The following is a 19,947-nucleotide window of genomic DNA, read 5'->3' as shown; positions in this document are numbered from 1 at the left end:
GCGGACACAGTACAGGAGATGACCAGAGACTGCGGACACAGTACAGGAGATGACCAGAGACTGCGGACAGTACAGGGATGACCAGAGACTGCGGACAGTACAGGAGATGACCAGAGACTGCGGACAGTACAGGAGATGACCAGAGACTGCGGACAGTACAGGGATGACCAGAGACTGCGGACACAGTACAGGGATGACCAGAGACTGCGGACATAGTACAGGAGATGACCAGAGACTGCGGACACAGTACAGGAGATGACCAGAGACTGCGGACAGTACAGGGATGACCAGAGACTGCGGACACAGTACAGGAGATGACCAGAGACTGCGGACAGTACAGGAGATGACCAGAGACTGCGGACACAGTACAGGAGATGACCAGAGACTGCGGACAGTACAGGAGATGACCAGAGACTGCGGACAGTACAGGGATGACCAGAGACTGCGGACACAGTACAGGAGATGACCAGAGACTGCGGACAGTACAGGAGATGACCAGAGACTGCGGACACAGTACAGGAGATGACCAGAGACTGCGGACATAGTACAGGAGATGACCAGAGACTGCGGACACAGTACAGGAGATGACCAGAGACTGCGGACACAGTACAGGGATGACCAGAGACTGCGGACATAGTACAGGAGATGACCAGAGACTGCGGACACAGTACAGGAGATGACCAGAGACTGCGGACACAGTACAGGGATGACCAGAGACTGCGGACACAGTACAGGGATGACCAGAGACTGCGGACACAGTACAGGAGATGACCAGAGACTGCGGACAGTACAGGAGATGACCAGAGACTGCGGACAGTACAGGGATGACCAGAGACTGCGGACACAGTACAGGAGATGACCAGAGACTGCGGACAGTACAGGGATGACCAGAGACTGCGGACACAGTACAGGAGATGACCAGAGACTGCGGACAGTACAGGAGATGACCAGAGACTGCGGACACAGTACAGGAGATGACCAGAGACTGCGGACATAGTACAGGAGATGACCAGAGACTGCGGACAGCACAGGGATGACAAGAAACTGCGGACACAGTACAGGAGATGACCAGAGACTGCGGACAGCACAGGGATGACCAGAGCCATACTATGCCACCCTCCGGGCTGGACGGACAGAAATACAAATCCTTCGGAAGGTAAAACAGCTCTCTCATATGTATTTAACTGTTTTGCCCGGAGTTCAGCTTTAAGTCCAAGCGCGCCATTTCCGAGAGATACCGTGGAAGCGTCTGCAAAGAGCCGCGGGTCCCCAGCAATTGGCGACTGTTACTATGGAAACTATAGGAACTGCAGACATCTATGGTATTACGGTATTTAATGAGCAGCGCGAGGAGCCGAACACTAAATGCAAAGTGCGATCATTCACAGCGGTGAATCAGAATGTGTGCGCTTAGCCAACGTGCCGACGGTGGATTTTATGAGCGGCGCACCTTTTACATTGTGTTGTAATCAGGGGCGGACTGACCATTTGGAAACTCGGGCACTGCCCGAGGGCCCGGGGTCAGTAGGGTGCCCCATGAGATACCCCTGGTACCTTTTTCATAGGCTTTTTTGAGTTTGGGCAAGGACACAGGGGCCCCATGATCCCCTATTGCCCGGGGGCCCCATGAGTTGTCAGTCCACCCCTGGGACCCCATGATCCCCTATTGCCCGGGGGCCCCATGAGTTGTCAGTCCGCCCCTGGGACCCCATGATCCCCTATTACCTGGGGGCCCCATGAGTTGTCAGTCCGCCCCTGGGACCCCATGATCCCCTATTGCCTGGGGGCCCCATGAGTTGTCAGTCCGCCCCTGGGACCCCATGATCCCCTATTGCCTAGGGGCCCCATGAGTTGTCAGTCCGCCCCTGGGACCCCATGATCCCCTATTGCCTGGGGGCCCTATGAGTCGTCAGTCCGCCACTGGGACCCCATGATCCCCTATTGCCTGGGGGCCCCATGAGTCGTCAGTCCGCCCCTGGTTGTAATCCTTGTTTTATTCAATAAGCCCATTAGAGTAATAAAATCTCTCATTGTGTAAAAGGCAGCGCTGTCATAGGGGTCCCTACCAGGGGCGGACTGACCATTTGGAAACTCGGGCACTGCCCGAGGTCAGTAGGGGGCCCCATGAGATGTCCCTGGTACCTTTTTCATAGGCTTTTTTGAGTTTGGGCAAGGACACAGGGGCCTCATGATCCCCTATTGCCCGGGGGCCCCATGAGTTGTCAGTCCGCCCCTGGGACCCCATGATCCCCTATTGCCCGGGGGCCCCATGAGTTGTCAGTCCGCCCCTGGTCCCTACATTCACTTTTCCACCTTCAACCTGACCTCCAGCCTTGCCTTCAGTCTCGCACAGTTGTACAGACTCCTCTCCTGGACTGAAATGGCTTACTCTGATTTCGCTGCACACTGTGATCTTCTCGCAATGTGCATTAGAAGCTGCAGCACGTCAGATAGAGCTCTGCCTCATTTCCTGGCTGGAGGACATCAAGCATCATGTAGCTCTTTCCTCCCTAGCCTGACTGTCCCTGGCCCGTCCCTTTCATTTGTTGGATTTCAGTTCTTTCTAATACAGTGAAGGAAATGTGTATTTGCTCCCCGGCTGATGTTGAATGTTTGCCCCTCACAAAGAAATGATCGGTCTAAAAATCGAATGTTCGGTGTATTGTAACCCTGAGAGACAGAATACAACAACAAATTCAGCAGAAAAGCTACAATTTCTGGGGAAATTGTGTGAAGTGTTCTTGCCTCCACCAGTAGTCTACAGCTCACACCAGGGGCGGACTGACCATTTGGAAACTCGGGCACTGCCTGAGGGCCCGGGGTCAGTAGGGGGCCCAATGAGATGCCTCTGGTACCTTTTTCATAGACTTTTTTGAGTTTGGGAAAGGACACAGGGGCCCCATGATCCCCTATTGCCCGGGGGCCCCATGAGTTGTCAGTCCGCCCCTGGCTCACACTCTAGCTTTTGTTACTCTGCTGGCTGCTTACACTCCTGGGTTCCTATGACAACTCACTCTACAGCAAGGGCAGAGAAGAGCGGTTAAAAACAAACTGCTCCAACTTGCTCACTTCACTGGCGGTTGCCATCTTCAAACGGTTGTAGTTTAAAAATTGTACATCCTACTCTGAAGAGCTTTATATTGTGAGAATCACAAGACCCAGACCTACATTTTGATGCATAGTATGTCTCTGAAATATTAAAAATGAAGGCACAGTCGCAGTTTAGAAATTGCCCTTCAAATTTGAGGTGGCTAGAGTGGAGTTTCAATGAATGTCAATGGGCGGCGTGAGTTGCAAAAAAATGGTCATATTATGAAAACTATCAGGGCTATGGCATAGCCGTGGACATTTTTAGGGGCAGCAGGGATAGCTGGACATTTTGATATAAGATTTGTGTAGGTGGGCTTGAAAATGAGGGAGTGATGGCAGTTTAGAAATCATGTCCTGATTTTTCAGCTCACACTCTAGCTTTTGTCAGCTCCCACTCTAGTTTGAACATTCCGCCATTCATTCCTATGGGACCAATTTCACCACAAAAACACCGATATTTCGTGAACCATTCGGCGAAACGTTCCACAAAGTAATAGCACACCAATCGGGAACAATCCGCACGTTTCGGTATATTACTGTCTATGTAGTGTAAAAACTGTGGGAGGAGTTAGGGGGGTAAATTTGGCTATAATAATAAGAATATATATGTGAGATAACAGGAAGTGGTCGCATGCAGGAACACTTAACAAATGATGACTGATCTGCATGTTCATGAGGGAAAGAAGGATTTGATCCCCTTCACAAAACATGACTTAGTACTTGGTGGCCAATCCCTTGTTGGCAATCACATAGGTCAGACGTTTCCTGGAGTTGGCCCCCAGGTTCGCACACATCTCAGGAGGGATTTTGGCCCACTCCTCTTGGCAGATCCTCTCCAAGTCATTGGTGGCTGATGTTTGGCAACTCGAACTTTCAGCTCCTTCCACAGATTTTCAATCAGATTAAGGTCTGGAGACTGGCTAGGCCACTCCAGGACCTTAATGTGCTTCTTCTTGAGCCACTCCTTTGTTGCCTTGGCCGTGTGTTTTGGGTCATTGTCATGCTGGAACACCCATCCACAACCCATTTTCAATGCCCTGGCTGAAGGAAGAAGGTTCTCACCCAAGATTTGATGGTACATTGCCCCGTCCATCGTCCCTTTGATGCGGTGCAGTTGTCCTGTCCCCTTAGCAGAAAAACACCCCCAAAGCAGAATGTTTCCACCATCATGTTTCACAGTTGGGATGGTGTTCTTGGGGTCATAGGCAGCATTCCTCCTCCTCCAAACACGGCGAGTTGAGTTGATGCCAAAGAGCCGATTTTGTTCTCATCTGACCACAACACTTTCCACCAGTCCTCCTCTGCATCATTCAGATATTCAGTGGCAGACTTCAGACGGGCCTGGACATGTGCTTTCTTGAGCAGAGGGACCTTGCAGGCACTGCAGGATTTCAGTCCTTGTCGGCGTAGTGTGTTACCAATTGTTTTCTTGGTGACTGTGGTCCCAGCTGCCTGGAGATCATTGACAAGATCCTCACGTGTAGTTCTGGGATGATTCCTTACTGTTCTCATGATCATTGACACTCCACGAGGTGAGATCTTGCATGGTGCACCAGACCTAGGGAGACTGACACTTGTTTTGTGTTTCTTCCATTTGTGAATGATTGCACCAACTGTTGTCACCTTCTCACCACTCCACGAGGTGAGATCTTGCATGGTGCTACCACATGGATGAAGATAAAATGGAAAAATTCATAAAAGTATGGGGCAGATGGTATGATTTTAAAACTTCAAAGAGATACCTGGAAGTGGTCAGAGTATAAAGAGTAGGGACAGCTTAATTGAAAGGTAGTAGTGTCTCGTAGGAGGGTAAGAGAGAGGAGGCATGAGAAGAGGGGGGTGAATATAGATGGAAAGAATATTTGAAGAACTAGAAATAAAAGAAAATGGTATATGGGCAGGAGAAATTTGTTGGGTGAGGGGCGGAAAGATGGAGGGAGGGGAAGGGAATAGGTAAATTTATGTGAAAATTTGTGTTTTGAAATGTTTGATATAAAGTTGATTTTGTAATAAAAAATTAATAAAAGATATAATAAAAAAACAAACAAACATGTCTATACTCACCTAGTTTGTGCAGTGGTTTTGCACAGAGCAGCCGTGCTCCTCCTCTTCTTGGGTCCCCCGCTGGCGCTCCTGCCTCTCTCTCCTGTCGGGTGTCAGCTTGCTATGGGGGCACCCGAGAATGCGCACTCCCCAGCCACTGCCCCGTGTGTCCATTCATCCACAGAGCCACGGCTCGGTACCACCCCCTCTGTCTTCTCATTGGCTCACTGGCTATGATTGACAGCAGCGGGAGCCAATGGCTCCCACTGCTCTCTCAGCCAACGAAACCAGAGAGAGTCCCGGGATAACCGAGACTCCAGTGCAGATCACTGGATCGAGAGGCGGCTTAGGTGAGTATTAGGGGGGACCAGGGGCAGACTGACCATTTGGAAACTTGGGCACTGCCCGAGGGCCCGGGGTCAGTAGGGGGCCCCATGAGATGCCCCTGGTACCTTTTTCATAGGCTTTTTTGAGTTTGTGCAAGGACACAGGGGCCCCATGATCCCCTATTGCCCGGGGGCCCCATGAGTTGTCAGTCCGCCCCTGGGGGGGACTGGGGGGATGCTGCACAGAGAACATTCTTTATCTTCATCCATCGAAGACATGAAGGTAAAGAACCTTGAGCCTTTACAACCACTTTAACCACTTCAATACCGGACCCCCCTTTCACCCCCTTCCAGTCCGGACGCTTCCCCCCCCCTTCCAGTCCGGACGCTTTCCCCGCCTTCCAGTCCGGACGCTTTTCACCCCCCTTCCAGTCCGGACGCTTTTCACCCCCCTTCCAGTCCGGACGCTTTCACCCCCTTCCAGTCCGGACACTTTTCACCCCCTTCCAGTCCGGACGCTTTCACCCCCTTCCAGTCCGGACACTTTCCCCCCCCTTCCAGTCCGGACGCTTTTCACTCCCCTTCCAGTCCGGACGCTTTCCCCCCCTTCCAGTCCGGACGCTTTCACCCCCTTCCAGTCCGGACGCTTTCACCCCCTTCCAGTCCGGACGCTTTCACCCCCTTCCAGTCCAGACACTATCCCCCCCTTCCAGTCCAGACACTATCCCCCCCTTCCAGTCCGGACACTTTCCCCCCTTCCAGTCCGGACACTTTCCCCCCCTTCCAGTCCGGACACTTTGCCCCCCTTCCAGTCCGGACACTTTCCCCCCCTTCCAGTCCGGACACTTTCCCCCCCCTTCCAGTCCGGACGCTTTTCACTCCCCTTCCAGTCCGGACACTTCCCCCCCCTTCCAGTCCGGACGCTTTCCCCCCCTTCCAGTCCGGACGCTTTCCCCCCCTTCCAGTCCGGATACTTTCACCTCCTTCCTGCCCAGGCCAATTTTCAGCTTTCAGCGCTATCACACTTTGAATGACAATTGCGCAGTCATGCAACACTGTACCCATATGAAATTTTTATCATTTTTTTCACACAAATAAAGCTTTCTTTTGGTGGTATGTAATCACCACTGTGTTTTTTATTTTATGCTAAATAAAACAAAAAACACCTGAAACGTTTGAAAAAAAAAATGCACTTTTCTTCGTTTCTGTTATAAACTTTTGCAAATAAATAACATTTCTTCATAAATTTAGGTCAAAATGTATTCTGCTCCATTTCTTTGGTGAAAATAATAATAATAATTGAATTTGTAATTTTTTTTTAAATGTTTCTATTTTTTTTTTTTTATTACTTTTTTTCTTTTTTTTACTATTTTATTGTTCAGCACACTGTGACCAAAGCAATACACTGTTACCATAGTAATATTGAATTACTCTGGACGTGTGATCAGGATTTTTTTTTTTTTTAACACATTATGATTGCTAATTCCAGTGTATTTTCATTGATATTTGCAATCGTTACTGAAAGAAACAGATTAATTCAGTCTTTTGTTGTGATTAGCTGTGATTGGGCAAAGCTGATCACATGATACAGATGGGTTGTGATTGGCTTGGACTGTATCATGTGACTGCCTTGACCAGTCACAGCTAACAACATAATTGTATACCAGGGGCGGACTGACACCTCATGGGGCCCCCGGGCAATTGGGATATCATGGGGCCCCTGTGTCCTTGCCCAAATTCAAAAAAGCCTATGAAAAAGGTACCAGGGGCATCTCATGGGGCCCCCTACTGACCCCGGGCCCTCGGGCAGTGCCCGAGTTTCCAAATGGTCAGTCCGCCCCTGGTAGGGACCCCTATGACAGCGCTGCCTTTCACACAATGAGAGATTTTATTACTCTAATGGGCTTATTGAATAAAACAAGGATTACAACCAGGGGCTGACTGACAACTCATGGGGCCCCCGGGCAATAGGGGATCATGGGGCCCCTGTGTCCTTGCCCAAACTCAAAAAAGCCTATGAAAAAGGTACCAGGGGCATCTCATGGGGCCCCCTACTGACCCTGGGCCCTCGGGCAGTGCCAGAGTTTCCAAATGGTCAGTCCGCCCCTGTTGTATACAATGGATGGCATGACCGGAAGCCATCCATTGTATACAATTGACATGTGATCTGCTGTGATTGGTCACATGACACTGGCCAGTGTACTGATAGGTCATCGATTGTGTCCCGTAGACAAAGCCGATGACAGATCGCGCTGCTGTGTGGCCCCGCTGCCGTGTGAGTGGCTCGTTTTGACAGGACGACATATGATGCCCAGTCGCAACCAGGGGTGGACTGACAACTCATGGGGCCCCAGGGCAATGGGGGATCATGGGGCCCCTGTTTCCTTGCCCAAGCTCAAAAAAGCCTATGAAAAAGGTACCAGGGGCATCTCATGGGGCCCCCTACTGACCCCGGGCCCTCGAGCAGTGCCCGAGTTTCCAAATGGTCAGTCCGCCCCTGGTCACAACGGCGAGTGTCCCCCCCCCGCTGTCAATCTGCTATAGGCCGGGAGGGAAGCAGGAAACCAAAGCAGAAAAATAATAGCAGATTAAACCTCAACTGTAACAAAATGGCATTTATTTTGCTAAAGTAATATGTATCATAAACCATTCCTTTTTTTTAAGAAGTATATATTATAAAATATGTATTGTCACCTTTTATAACTATTGCTCCATGTCAGTGCTTCTGATTCCCTGTACTCTCTTTGCAGCCACTGCTTCTCTCTATGCAGTCGGATGAAGGCTGCCTGGCATTTTCTGGATGGTGACTACAGTGGATCATGCCTGTGTAATGTGTGCTGAACCGGCAACTTGTCGACTCCATCAGAATCATATGAGACAGGCTGACAATGCAGGAGCACATAGATAGAGCACTGCCACCCAGGGGCGGACTGACCATTTGGAAACTCGGGCACTGCCCGAGGGCCTAGGGTCAGTAGGGGGCCCCCATGAGATGCCCCTGGTACCTTTTTCATAGGCTTTTTTTGCGTTTGGGCAAGGACACAGGGGCCCCATGATCCCCTATTGCCCGGGGGCCCCATGAGTTGTCGGTCTGCCCCTGCTGTCACCCTATAGCAGGAGGTGCTTGAACAAGGACCTTCATTGCTGGATCACCAGAGATTATTAAAATTGACCTTTCCCCATTTTATTGACAAGAAATCATGTCACACTCATTTAGAAAAAAAAAAATTACTTTACCTACTTTTTATGTGTCCACTGCCTTGTTCCCCTGAAGGCACTAGAGACAATGACGGCTGCACAGATATCCCCCAGGAAGCCAACCTCACTAGTGCCCAGGGGCGGACTGACCATTTGGAAACAGAGATATTATGGCGTCCATATTATTATATTATAATATGGCCTGATTCCAAGTGATTCGTCAAAACAGAAACCTGCAGGTCTAGAAGGACTATTGAAGCAGATCAAGAGAGGAATAACAGGGGGAAACCCTGAACAGAACTCATATCAGAAAAAAAAAAACACTTCTAGGGGTACAATGGTGGATCCCACAGCTACCCAGCTACCCAGGGAACCAAATTATATTCCCACAAAGTCAGCTTGACCATAGCAAATGGTACATGGCAAAACACATACAGAGGTAGGCAGGGAATGGCAGGTAAACCTCTTCTCTTAACCATTAGCTGCCCAGCCAATGGCCGTTTGGTGGCTGGCAAAATCCTTCAGCGTTCTGGGTGGACGCACCTGCGTTCTGGTTTGCGCACCTGCAGAGCCGCGCAGCGGCGCGATCTGTCACCGGCTGCGTACCTCGGACACGGCCGATGACAGATCTGAGTATCGGCCCCGTTGCCGGTACCATGTGCCGGTACCAATCACAGCAGGTCACATGACAGTTGTATACAATGGATGGCTTCCTTTCATGCCATTCATTGTATACAAGTGTTTCTAGCTGTGAATGGTCACAGCGATCACATGCACAAGCAGGGCCAATCATAGCCCAGCTGGTCATGTGAGCCGTGGCCAAATCACAGCTAAGCACAAAAAAAAAAAAAAAAAACCCTGAATGAATCGATGTCATTCACGTAAATGCTTGCTTATAGCAAAGTAATTCTTTGCTATAAGCAAAGTGTGTAAAAAAAAAAAACAACAAAATACTGATCACTTCCCAAAGTAGTACAATGTTACTATGGTAACATTGTACTACTTTGGTCAAAGTGAAATATGAAAAAAAATCTTAAAAAAAGAAAAAATAATAAAAAATTAAAAATAAAAAAAAATTAAATTTTTTTTTCATACTGTCACCAGTCAGTGATGATGCTGTAATGCACTGGTGACAGTATGTAAAAAAAAAAATAGTGAAAATAATTTTTTTGAATTTTTTCAATTTTCCAAAAAGCTATGACAAAAAAAATACAACTTCAAAAAACTCGCCATGCCTCTTATGAAGTACGTCGGACTCTCTACTCTGCAAAAAGGGGTCATTTGGGGATATCTGTACTGTCCTGACATTTGGGGGATATCTGTACTGTCCTGACATTTGGGGGATATCTGTACTGTCCTGACATTTGGGGGATATCTGTCCCGTCCTGACATTTGGGGGATATCTGTCCCATCCTGACATTTGGGGGATATCTGTACTGTCCTGACATTTGGGGGATATCTGTACCGTCCTGACATTTGGGGGATATCTGTACCGTCCTGACATTTGGGGGATATCTGTACCGTCCTGACATTTGGGGGATATCTGTACTGTCCTGACATTTGGGGGATATCTGTACCGTCCTGACATTTGGGGGATATCTGTACCGTCCTGACATTTGGGGGATATCTGTACCGTCCTGACATTTGGGGGATATCTGTACCGTCCTGACATTTGGGGGATATCTGTACCGTCCTGACATTTGGGGGATATCTGTCCTGTTCTGACATTTGGGGGATATCTGTACCGTCCTGACATTTGGGGGATATCTGTCCTGTTCTGACATATGGGGGATATCTGTCCTGTTCTGACATTTGGGGGATATCTGTCCTGTTCTGACATTTGGGGGATATCTGTCCTGTTCTGACATTTGGGGGATATCTGTACCGTTCTGACATTTGGGGGATATCTGTCCTGTCCTGACATTTGGGGATATCTGTACTGTTCTGACATTTGGGGGATATCTGTACTGTCCTGACATTTGGGGGATATCTGTACTGTCCTGACATTTGGGGGATATCTGTACTGTCCTGACATTTGGGGGATATCTGTACTGTCCTGACATTTGGGGGATATCTGTACTGTCCTCACATTTGGGGGATATCTGTACTGTCCTGACATTTGGGGGATATCTGTACCGTCCTGACATTCTTGGACCTCAAGAAATTAGATTGGCTGTCAGTACTTCAGGATTGATCAATATTCAGATCTATACCATAGTTTGTGAACTCTATAACTTTCCTACAAACTAAATAATACATCCTAATTTGGGATATTTTCACCAAAGACATGTAGCAGAATACATCTCGGCCTAAATTTATGAAGAACAATTATTTATTTGCAAACTTCAATAACAGAAACAAAAACAATGTGTTTTTTTTCAAAATTTTGGGTCTTTTTTCGTTAATTTAGCAAAAAATAAAAACCCCAGCGGTGATTAAATTCCACCAAAAGAAAGCTCTAGTTGTGTGAAGAAAATGATAAAATTTAAGTTTGGGTACAATGTTGTATGACCGCGCAATTGTCATTCAAAGTGTGAGAGCGCTGAAAACTGACCTGGGCAGGAAGGGGGTAAAATTGCCCGGTATTGAATTGGTTGTGTCATTTTTGATGAAGGTCAAGTCAGGTTTCAAAAACAATTATCTCTCTAATTTTTCTGAGCAAAGTTTTAACATACAAAAAGTATTAAAAGAAAACAATTCACTGGGCAAACATTGCTTTCCTGAATTTATTTAGTGAAAAAACAAACCAACCAAAACGTAACCTCGTTCCAAACATTTAGGATCCGGCAGTCCACATGCATTTAGTTCCCTGACAAGGGGATGTTTTCATGCAGGTACTGCAGAGCCAGATCTGCCCATTTCATTTCCTGCTCTTTAACCGATTCCACTGCCCCGCCGTTATCATGTTCAGGCTCTGGAAGTTCATTCTGTGCAGAAAAAGAGAAAAAAAAAAAAACACAACTCATTTCTATTCTGAGCAAACATTGGTCAAAATAGTGGGTTTATCCTGCATAATTATTAAAAGACTTTTCCTTCTTCTCTGTATAATAAGGGCTCCTCCTAAAATTCATATATGACTTTTTAATTTTTAATTTTTTTTTAAGCCAAACTTTAACCACTTCAATACTGGGCATTCCCCCCCCCCCCCCCCTTCCTGCCCAGGCCAATTTTCAGCTTTCAGCACTGTCGCACTTTGAATGACAGTTGCACGGTCATGCAACACTGTACCCAAACAAAATTTGTATGTATTTATTTTTTTATTCTGAGAAAGATAGAGCTTTCTTTTGGTGGTGTTTAATCATTTTATTTTTTGCTTAAACGAAAAAGGCCAAACATATTGAAAAAAAATACATTTTCCTTAGTTTTTGTTATTATTATTATTATTATACAGTATTTATAAAGCGCCAATGGTTTGCTCAGCGCTGTACATTACAATGGGAGACAATACATGAAACAGTACAATAACAATACAATGCGATACACAGGGGGATCGAGGGCCCTGCTCCTTGGAGCTTACAATCTAGGAGGGAGGGGATGGTGGCACAGGAGGAGATAGCTGTGGGGGATGGAGTGGTAGGAAGAGTGGAGGAGGTCGGCAAGTTAGCAGGGGGTGGGGTAGGCTTCCCTGAAGAGATGGGTTTTCAGGGTGTGCCTAAAGGAGAGGAGAGTAGGTGATAATCTGATGGGTTGGGGCAGGGAGTTCCAGAGGATGGGTGATGCCCTGGAGAAGTCCTGGAGGCGGGCATGGGAGGAGGAGACCAGGGAACTAGAGAGAAGGAGGTCTTGTGAGGAGCGGAGTGTGCGTGTTGGGCGGTACTTGGATATTAGGTCAGTGATGTAGTTCGGGGCAGTATGGTGGACGGCTTTGTACGTCAGTGTTAGGATTTTGAATTTGATCCGTTGGGCAATCGGAAGCCAGTGGAGGGATTGGCAGAGGGGGGTGGAGGACACTGAATGGAGGCCAGTGGAGGGATTGGCAGAGAGGGGTGGAGGACACTGAGTGGAGGCCAGTGGAGGGATTGGCAGAGGGGGGTGGCGGACACTGAATGGAGGCCAGTGGAGGGATTGGCAGAGGGGGGTGGAGGACACTGAATGGAGGCCAGTGGAGGGATTGGCAGAGGGGGGTGGCGGACACTGAGTGGAGGCCAGTGGAGGGATTGGCAGAGGGGGGTGGCGGACACTGAATGGAGGCCAGTGGAGGGATTGGCAGAGGGGGGTGGCGGACACTGAATGGAGGCCAGTGGAGGGATTGGCAGAGGGGGGTGGCGGACACTGAATGGAGGCCAGTGGAGGGATTGGCAGAGGGGGGTGGCGGACACTGAATGGAGGCCAGTGGAGGGATTGGCAGAGGGGGGTGGAGGACACTGAATGGAGGCCATTGGAGGGATTGGCAGAGAGGGGTGGAGGACACTGAATGGAGGCCAGTGGAGGGATTGGCAGAGGGGGGTGGCGGACACTGAATGGAGGCCAGTGGAGGGATTGGCAGAGTGGGAAAATTTAGCAAATAAGTAATTTTTCTCCTTTACTGATGTGCGCTAATGAGGGAGCACTGATGGACACCGCTAAGGAGGCATTGGTGGGCAGCACTGATAATCAGTGTAAATGTTCCCTGTGTGAATTGCCGGTTACCGGCTCCCCTCACACTGTGACATCACGTGTGGAAAGGACTGCCACTAACCGGCAAGTCTGTTTACAGTCTGATCTGATTGGACACAGTGGATCACATCGTAAGGGGCCGCTGTGATAGGCCCTTTACCGTGATTTGTGATCACTTGTGTCTGAAGCACTGGGTGCGTCTGGTCGTGGCAGGACCTTTACAGACGCCCTCCCACCCACATGGAAGAAAAATATATTTGAAATGCTACAATTTTGGCCGTATTCAATATATTTCAAAATATATTTCAATAAATATATATACTGCATGTTGAAATGCGTTATTACAAAATATATGAAAACTATTTTTAAAAATACATTTCCAATATCCTGTATATCTTTAAAAATACAAATCTACATTTTTGGAATGCATTTACAAATATATGTAAAAATGACTTTTTATCTGTTAAAACAAAAACCTGAAGAATATATTTAATAATAGATATTTTTAAAAATATATAGTTTTTAACCGCCTCCCGCCCGCCATATAAGGAAGTGACGGGCGCAAGGCGGTTCTCTCGTTCTGGGAGGACATCACATGACGTCCTCGCACTCTAACCCCTCGGACACAGAGGATCACCGTTCAACGGAAAGAGCCAAAGATGGCGGTTCGGTCATGTGATCAGCGGTGTCCAATCACAGCTGATCGCATGTAAACAGGGAAATGCTGCTTATCAGCATTTCTCTCCTCACGCGTTGTCACGCTGACAGAGGAGAGGTGAGCCGGTAATCGGCATTCCTCAGAGGGGAAATCTACACCGATCATCAGGGCACTGATGATCAGTGTGCCCTGATGATCAGTGTAGCCCCAGCAGTGCCCATCAATGCCACCTGTCAGTGTCCATCAGTGCCACAAATCAGTGCCTACCAGTGCACATCAAGGCCACATACAGGTGCACATCAGTGCCTACCAGTGCACATCAAGGCCACATACAGGGGCACATCAGTGCCTACCAGTGCACATCAATGCCACATACAGGGGCGCATCAGTGCCTACCAGTGCACATCAATGCCACATACAGGGGCGCATCAGTGCCTACCAGTGCACATCAATGTCACATACAGGGGTGCATCAGTGCCTACCAGTGCACATTAATGCCATATACAGGGGCGCATCACTGCCTACCAGTGCACATCAATACCACATACAGGGGCGCATCAGTGCCTACCAGTGCACATCAATGTCACATACAGGGGTGCATCAGTGCCTATCAGTGCACATCAATGCCACATACAGGGGCGCATCAGTGCCTACCAGTGCACATCAATGCCACATACAGGGGCGCATCAGTGCCTACCAGTGCACATCAATGCCACATACAGGGGTGCATCAGTGCCTACCAGTGCACATTAATGCCACATACAGGGGCGCATCACTGCCTACCAGTGCACATCAATACCACTTACAGGGGCGCATCAGTGCCTACCAGTGCACATCAATGTCACATACAGGGGCGCATCAGTGCCTACCAGTGCACATCAATGTCACATACAGGGGCGCATCAGTGCCTATCAGTGCACATCAATGTCACATACAGGGGCGCATCAGTGCCTACCAGTGCACATCAATGCCACATACAGCGGCGCATCAGTGCCTACCAGTGCACATCAATACCACATACAGGGGCGCATCAGTGCCTATCAGTGCACATCAATGTCACATACAGGGGCGCATCAGTGCCTATCAGTGCACATCAATGTCACATACAGGGGTGCTTCAGTGCCTACCAGTGCACATCAATGTCACATACAGGGGTGCATCAGTGCCTACCAGTGCACATCAATGTCACATACAGGGGTGCATCAGTGCCTACCAGTGCACATCAATGTCACATACAGGGGCGCATCACTGCCTACCAGTGCACATCAATACCACATACAGGGGCGCATCAGTGCATATCAATGTCACATACAGGGGTGCATAAGTGCCTACCAGTGCACATCAATGTCACATACAGGGGTGCATCAGTGCCTACCAGTGCACATCAATGCCACATACAGGGGTGCATCAGTGCCTACCAGTGCACATCAATGTCACATACAGGGGTGCATCACTGCCTACCAGTGCACATCAATACCACATACAGGGGCGCATCAGTGCATATCAGTGCACATCAATGTCACATACAGGGGTGCATCAGTGCCTACCAGTGCACATTAATGCCACATACAGGGGCGGACTGACCATTTGGAAACTCGGCACTGCCCGAGGGCCCGGGGTCAGTAGGGGGCCCCATGAGATGCTCCTGGTACCTTTTTCATAGGCTTTTTTGAGTTTGAGCAAGGACACAGGGGCCCCATGAGTTGTTAGTCCGCCCCTGGCCACATCTGAGCTGCCTTTCAGTGCCATCTATCAGTGCCAGTCAGTGCTGCCTATCAGTGCCCTATATCAGTGCTGCCTTTCAGTGCCCATCAGTGATACCTGTCAATGCCCAACAGTGCCACCTACCAGTGCCTCCTCATCAGTGCCCATCACTGCAGCCTCATTAGCGCACATCAGTGAAGGAGAAAAATCACTTATTTACAAAATTTTATAAACAGAAACTAAGAAAATACAGTTTTTTTTTTCCAAAATTTTCAGTTTTTGGTTTGTTTAGCAAAAAATAAAAACCCCGAGGTGATTAAATACCACCAAAAGAAGCTCTGTCTCAAACACATGATAAACATTTCATATGGGTACAGTGTTGTATGACCATGAAGGTGGAAGTACATTATTACCAGTGGAACAGTCACATCTTCATACGGTAATTTATCTTCTTTCCAGGCGTCATCAACCAAATCTAAAATCCGACCGTCCTTTTGAATCTCGCTGTCCATCGAAGATCTACAGATTGAAATTTAGGGTTAGCATTTTAGAGAACATGGAATTCCGTCACAGGAGTCACATTACAAAACGTCTGTTCGCTTGCAATCATTTTCATCATTTACAGTGATAGGGCTCTGTTCCCTCCTGGCCGCCACACATCTCTATGTCCTTGGAGGACCGGAGCGATGTCACTTCTGGTTCCAGACATTTTTTTTTTAACCACTTCCTGTCCAGCCCATGTATATTAACGGCCGGACCAGAATTTTCATTTCGGTGCACCACTATGAAAAACATGCAAAAAAAAAAAAACAACCGCGATACACGTTTTGCTCAGTGCCAAAATCTGGTTCTTTAGAAGGAGAGGTGGAAGACCCATCCGAATGAGGGGTGCTGCTATTAAAATGTGCAAAAAAAAAGTGCAAAAGCGCGAGGCGGCAGCATCGCTCAGGTGTGAACGCGGCCTAAGTCCCCCTCCACCCCACCACAAACATTTTACATATTTATTGTGACCAAAAAAAAAATTCTAAAGCAGAAATGTGATAATTGCACAAGCATTCATTTGTTGGCTGCGCAAGTGTCTCTCCCTGACCATGTCGCTATATTACCAAGATTAAAGCCCCATTTCAGGAAGAGGAAAAACTATCCAGTCCCCCTACCTGCCCCAACTCATCCCGTACTGTGAGGGGTGGAGCAGTACTAAACACTCCTAGGAGCCCAAGGTAGGGGGTAGTGCCATGACTGCACCTCCTATTAGGGGGCGGAGCCATGATATCTCCTAGGAGCCCTGGGTAGCGGCGGAGCCATGACTGCGTCTCCTCCTAGGAGCTCAGGGTAGGGGGTGGAGCCATGACTGCGTCTCCTCCTAGGAGCTCAGGGTAGCGGGTGGAGCCATGACTGCGTCTCCTCCTAGGAGCCCAAGGTAGGGGGCAGTGCCATGACTGCACCTCCTATTAGGAGGCGAAGCCATGACGGCATCTCCTAGGAGCCCTGGGTAGGAGCGGAGCCATGAGTGTGTCTCCTCCTAGGAGCCCAGGGTAGGGGGCGCAGCCATGAGTGCATCTCCTAGGAGCCCAGGGTAGGGGGCGGAGCCATGACTGCATCTCCTCCTAGGAGCCCTGGGTAGGGGGCGGAGCCATGACTGCATCTCCTCCTAGGAGCCCAAGGTAGGGGGCGGAGCCATGACTGCATCTCCTCCTAGGAGCCCAGGGTAGGGGGCGAAGCCATGACTGCATCTCCTCCTAGGAGCCCAAGGTAGGGGGCGGAGCCATGACTGCACCTCCTCCTAGGAGCCCAGGGTAGGGGGCGGAGCCATGACTGCATCTCCTCCTAGGAGCCCAGGGTAGGGGGCGGAGCCATGACTGCATCTCCTCCTAGGAGCCCAGGGAGGGGATGGAGCCATGACTGCACCTTCTATTAGGGGTGGAGCCATGACTGCATCTCCTCCTAGGAGCCCAGGGTAGGGTGTGGAGCCATGACTGCGTCTCCTCCTAGGAGCCCAGGGTAGGGGGCGGAGCCATGACTGCATCTCCTCCTAGGAGCCCAGGGTAGGGGGTGGAGCCATGACTGCCTCTCCTCCTAGGAGGCCAAGGTAGGGGGCAGAGCCATGACTGCATCTCCTCTTAGGAGCCCAGGGTAGGGGGTGGAGCCATGACTGCACCTCCTATTAGGGGGCAGAGCCATGACTGCATCTCCTCTTAGGAGCCCAGGGTAGGGGGTGGAGCCATGACTGCACCTCCTATTAGGGGGCAGAGCCATGACTGCATCTCCTCCTAGGAGCCCAGGGTAGGGGGTGGAGCCATGACTGCATCTCCTATTAGCTGTCCAGGATAGGGGGCGGAGCCATGACACCTTGGGCTCACAGGACGTGGGTAAAGTGACCCTGTGTGTCATTCAGCTGGGGGTGGAGTAGCATACAGGGGCAGCCCCAGAGACATGGGGCGTAGAGTAGCCAAAGCCGATTTTTTTTTCTCTTTTGAGTGCTTTTTCTCTATTTATACCCCAAAAAACTCTTTCACCTCAGAAGGTCTGCTGATATGGGCAGCCCTTCTGCTCCCCCACCTGGGGGTGACACTGCCCCCCCCCCATATAAAGCCCCCCTCCTCTGACACACCAGACAAGGCATTGCCATTCCCACAGGTGCACAACATCTCCATACCTCTCCCCTTTTCTGTGTGCGGCTATGAAGAACAAGCCGCCATCATTACCGCGACCACGTGACCCTACTCACCCCTCCACCGACACTCAGACGTCACGTGACCGGGCTCCAGAGGACCGTCGTGTTGCCAGGTGACGCGTTTTAGCGTAGGCGGGTCAGAACGAGCCCTGCAGGGAAACGTTTTGTTGCCTGGCGACGCGTGAGGGAGGCGGGGCGACGAGGGCGAGGGGTGGAGACGGCCTGTTTGCAGAGTGACGCAGGTAAAGGGCGGGACGAATCGGGAATGCCTGCAGGGGAAGTCTTGTTGCCTGGCGACGCGTGGAGGAGGTTCTGGGCGAAAGGGGGTCATGTGACTGACCTCTTGGGGGAAATGTTGTTGCCGGGGGGACGCAATTGTAAGGGGGGCGGGGGAATCGAAGAAGGGGGATAGTCATGTAACGGTGGGCGGGAGGAGGGTTATTTACTAACCGCTCTTGTGAGGGGAGATATGGGCCGGGGCATTACTCCGAGGAGGTCATTACACTGCACTGTAAAACGGGTAGGCGAGCTGTGGAACTACAAATCCCATGAAGCATTGGGAGACTGATGGCGGCAGACAGGACTACAGGAGACAGAGGTACGATGGGAATTGTAGTTTCTCAGCCAGGATGCGCAGCTTGGTGTCCCTGGTTATGTAATCACAACCAATTAAACCTCATATCAACTAGAACCCATTACAGTCATTTTCAGTACTTTAAATCTGAAGTTTTCACTACCATAAGCCCTGGTAATCCTGCCATGAAGGTCACATCCTGTTGTAGGGTGACAACCAGGGGCGGACTGACAACTCATGGGGCCCCCGGGCAATAGGGGATCATGGGGCCCCTGTGTCCTTGCCCAAACTCAAAAAGCCTATGAAAAAGGTACCAGGGGCATCTCATGGGGCCCCCTACTGACCCCAGGCCCTCGGGCAGTGCCCAAGTTTCCAAATGGTCAGTCCGTCTCTGGTGACAACACTCTTTAAAATTTGCACTTGTGTTGTCAGTCACACAAGCTTCCATTGGTCATTTCAGAACGCATTTAAATACGCAGTTATTAACCATTTCAATACCGGGCAATTTTACACCTTCCTGCCCCGGCCAGTTTTCAGGTTTCAGCGCTCTCACACTTTGAATGACAATTGCGCGGTCATACAACACTGTACCCAAACTAAAATTTTATCATTTTCTTCACACAACTACAGCTTTCTTTTTGTGGTATTTAATCAGCGCTGGGGTTTTTATTTTTTGCTAAATTAACAAAAAAAGACCAACAATTTTGAAAAAAAAAAGTTTTTCTTTGTTTCTGTTATAAAAAGTTTACAAATAAATAATTGTTCTTCATAAATTTAGGCCGAGATGTATTCTGCTACATGTCTTTGGTGAAAGTAACCCAAATTAGGATGTATTATTTAGTTTGTAGGAAAGTTATAGAGTTCACAAACTATGGTATAGATCTGAATATTGATCAATCCTGAAGTACTGACAGCCAATCTAATTTCTTGAGGTCCAAGAATGTCAGGACAGTACAGATATCCCCCAAATGTCAGGACAGTACAGATATCCCCCAAATGTCAGGACGGTACAGATATCCCCCAAATGTCAGAACAGTACAGATATCCCCCAAATGTCAGAACAGTACAGATATCCCCCAAATGT

The 19,947-nt window shown here is 49.1% G+C and overlaps 1 protein-coding gene across 2 annotated transcripts; it reads right to left on the bottom strand.

The window, feature by feature from the left end:
- Window positions 1-11,369: 11,369 nt before the first annotated feature.
- Window positions 11,370-18,502, bottom strand: LOC149435993 (anaphase-promoting complex subunit 13). 2 transcript variants are annotated; one of them, XM_089662176.1, is made up of 3 exons: window positions 18,344-18,502; window positions 16,029-16,134; window positions 11,370-11,584 (listed from the first exon to the last, which is right to left on the bottom strand). In XM_089662176.1, exons 2-3 carry the CDS (start codon window positions 16,125-16,127, stop codon window positions 11,459-11,461), a joined length of 225 nt encoding a protein of 74 aa, XP_089518302.1. In that variant the 5' UTR covers window positions 16,128-16,134; window positions 18,344-18,502; the 3' UTR covers window positions 11,370-11,458. The 2 variants fall into 2 exon arrangements, with proteins under 2 accessions (XP_089518302.1, XP_089518303.1); XM_089662177.1 differs by having other exon boundaries at window positions 18,272-18,428.
- Window positions 18,503-19,947: the final 1,445 nt, after the last annotated feature.

Source organism: Staurois parvus, unplaced genomic scaffold (assembly GCF_062004578.1).
Source record: "Staurois parvus isolate SC_StPar_1 unplaced genomic scaffold, SC_StPar_1.0 ptg001434l, whole genome shotgun sequence".
Taxonomy (NCBI): domain Eukaryota; kingdom Metazoa; phylum Chordata; class Amphibia; order Anura; family Ranidae; genus Staurois; species Staurois parvus.
The sequence above is the reverse complement of the archived record's forward strand: the minus strand, read 5'-3'. Positions and strand labels throughout refer to the sequence as shown.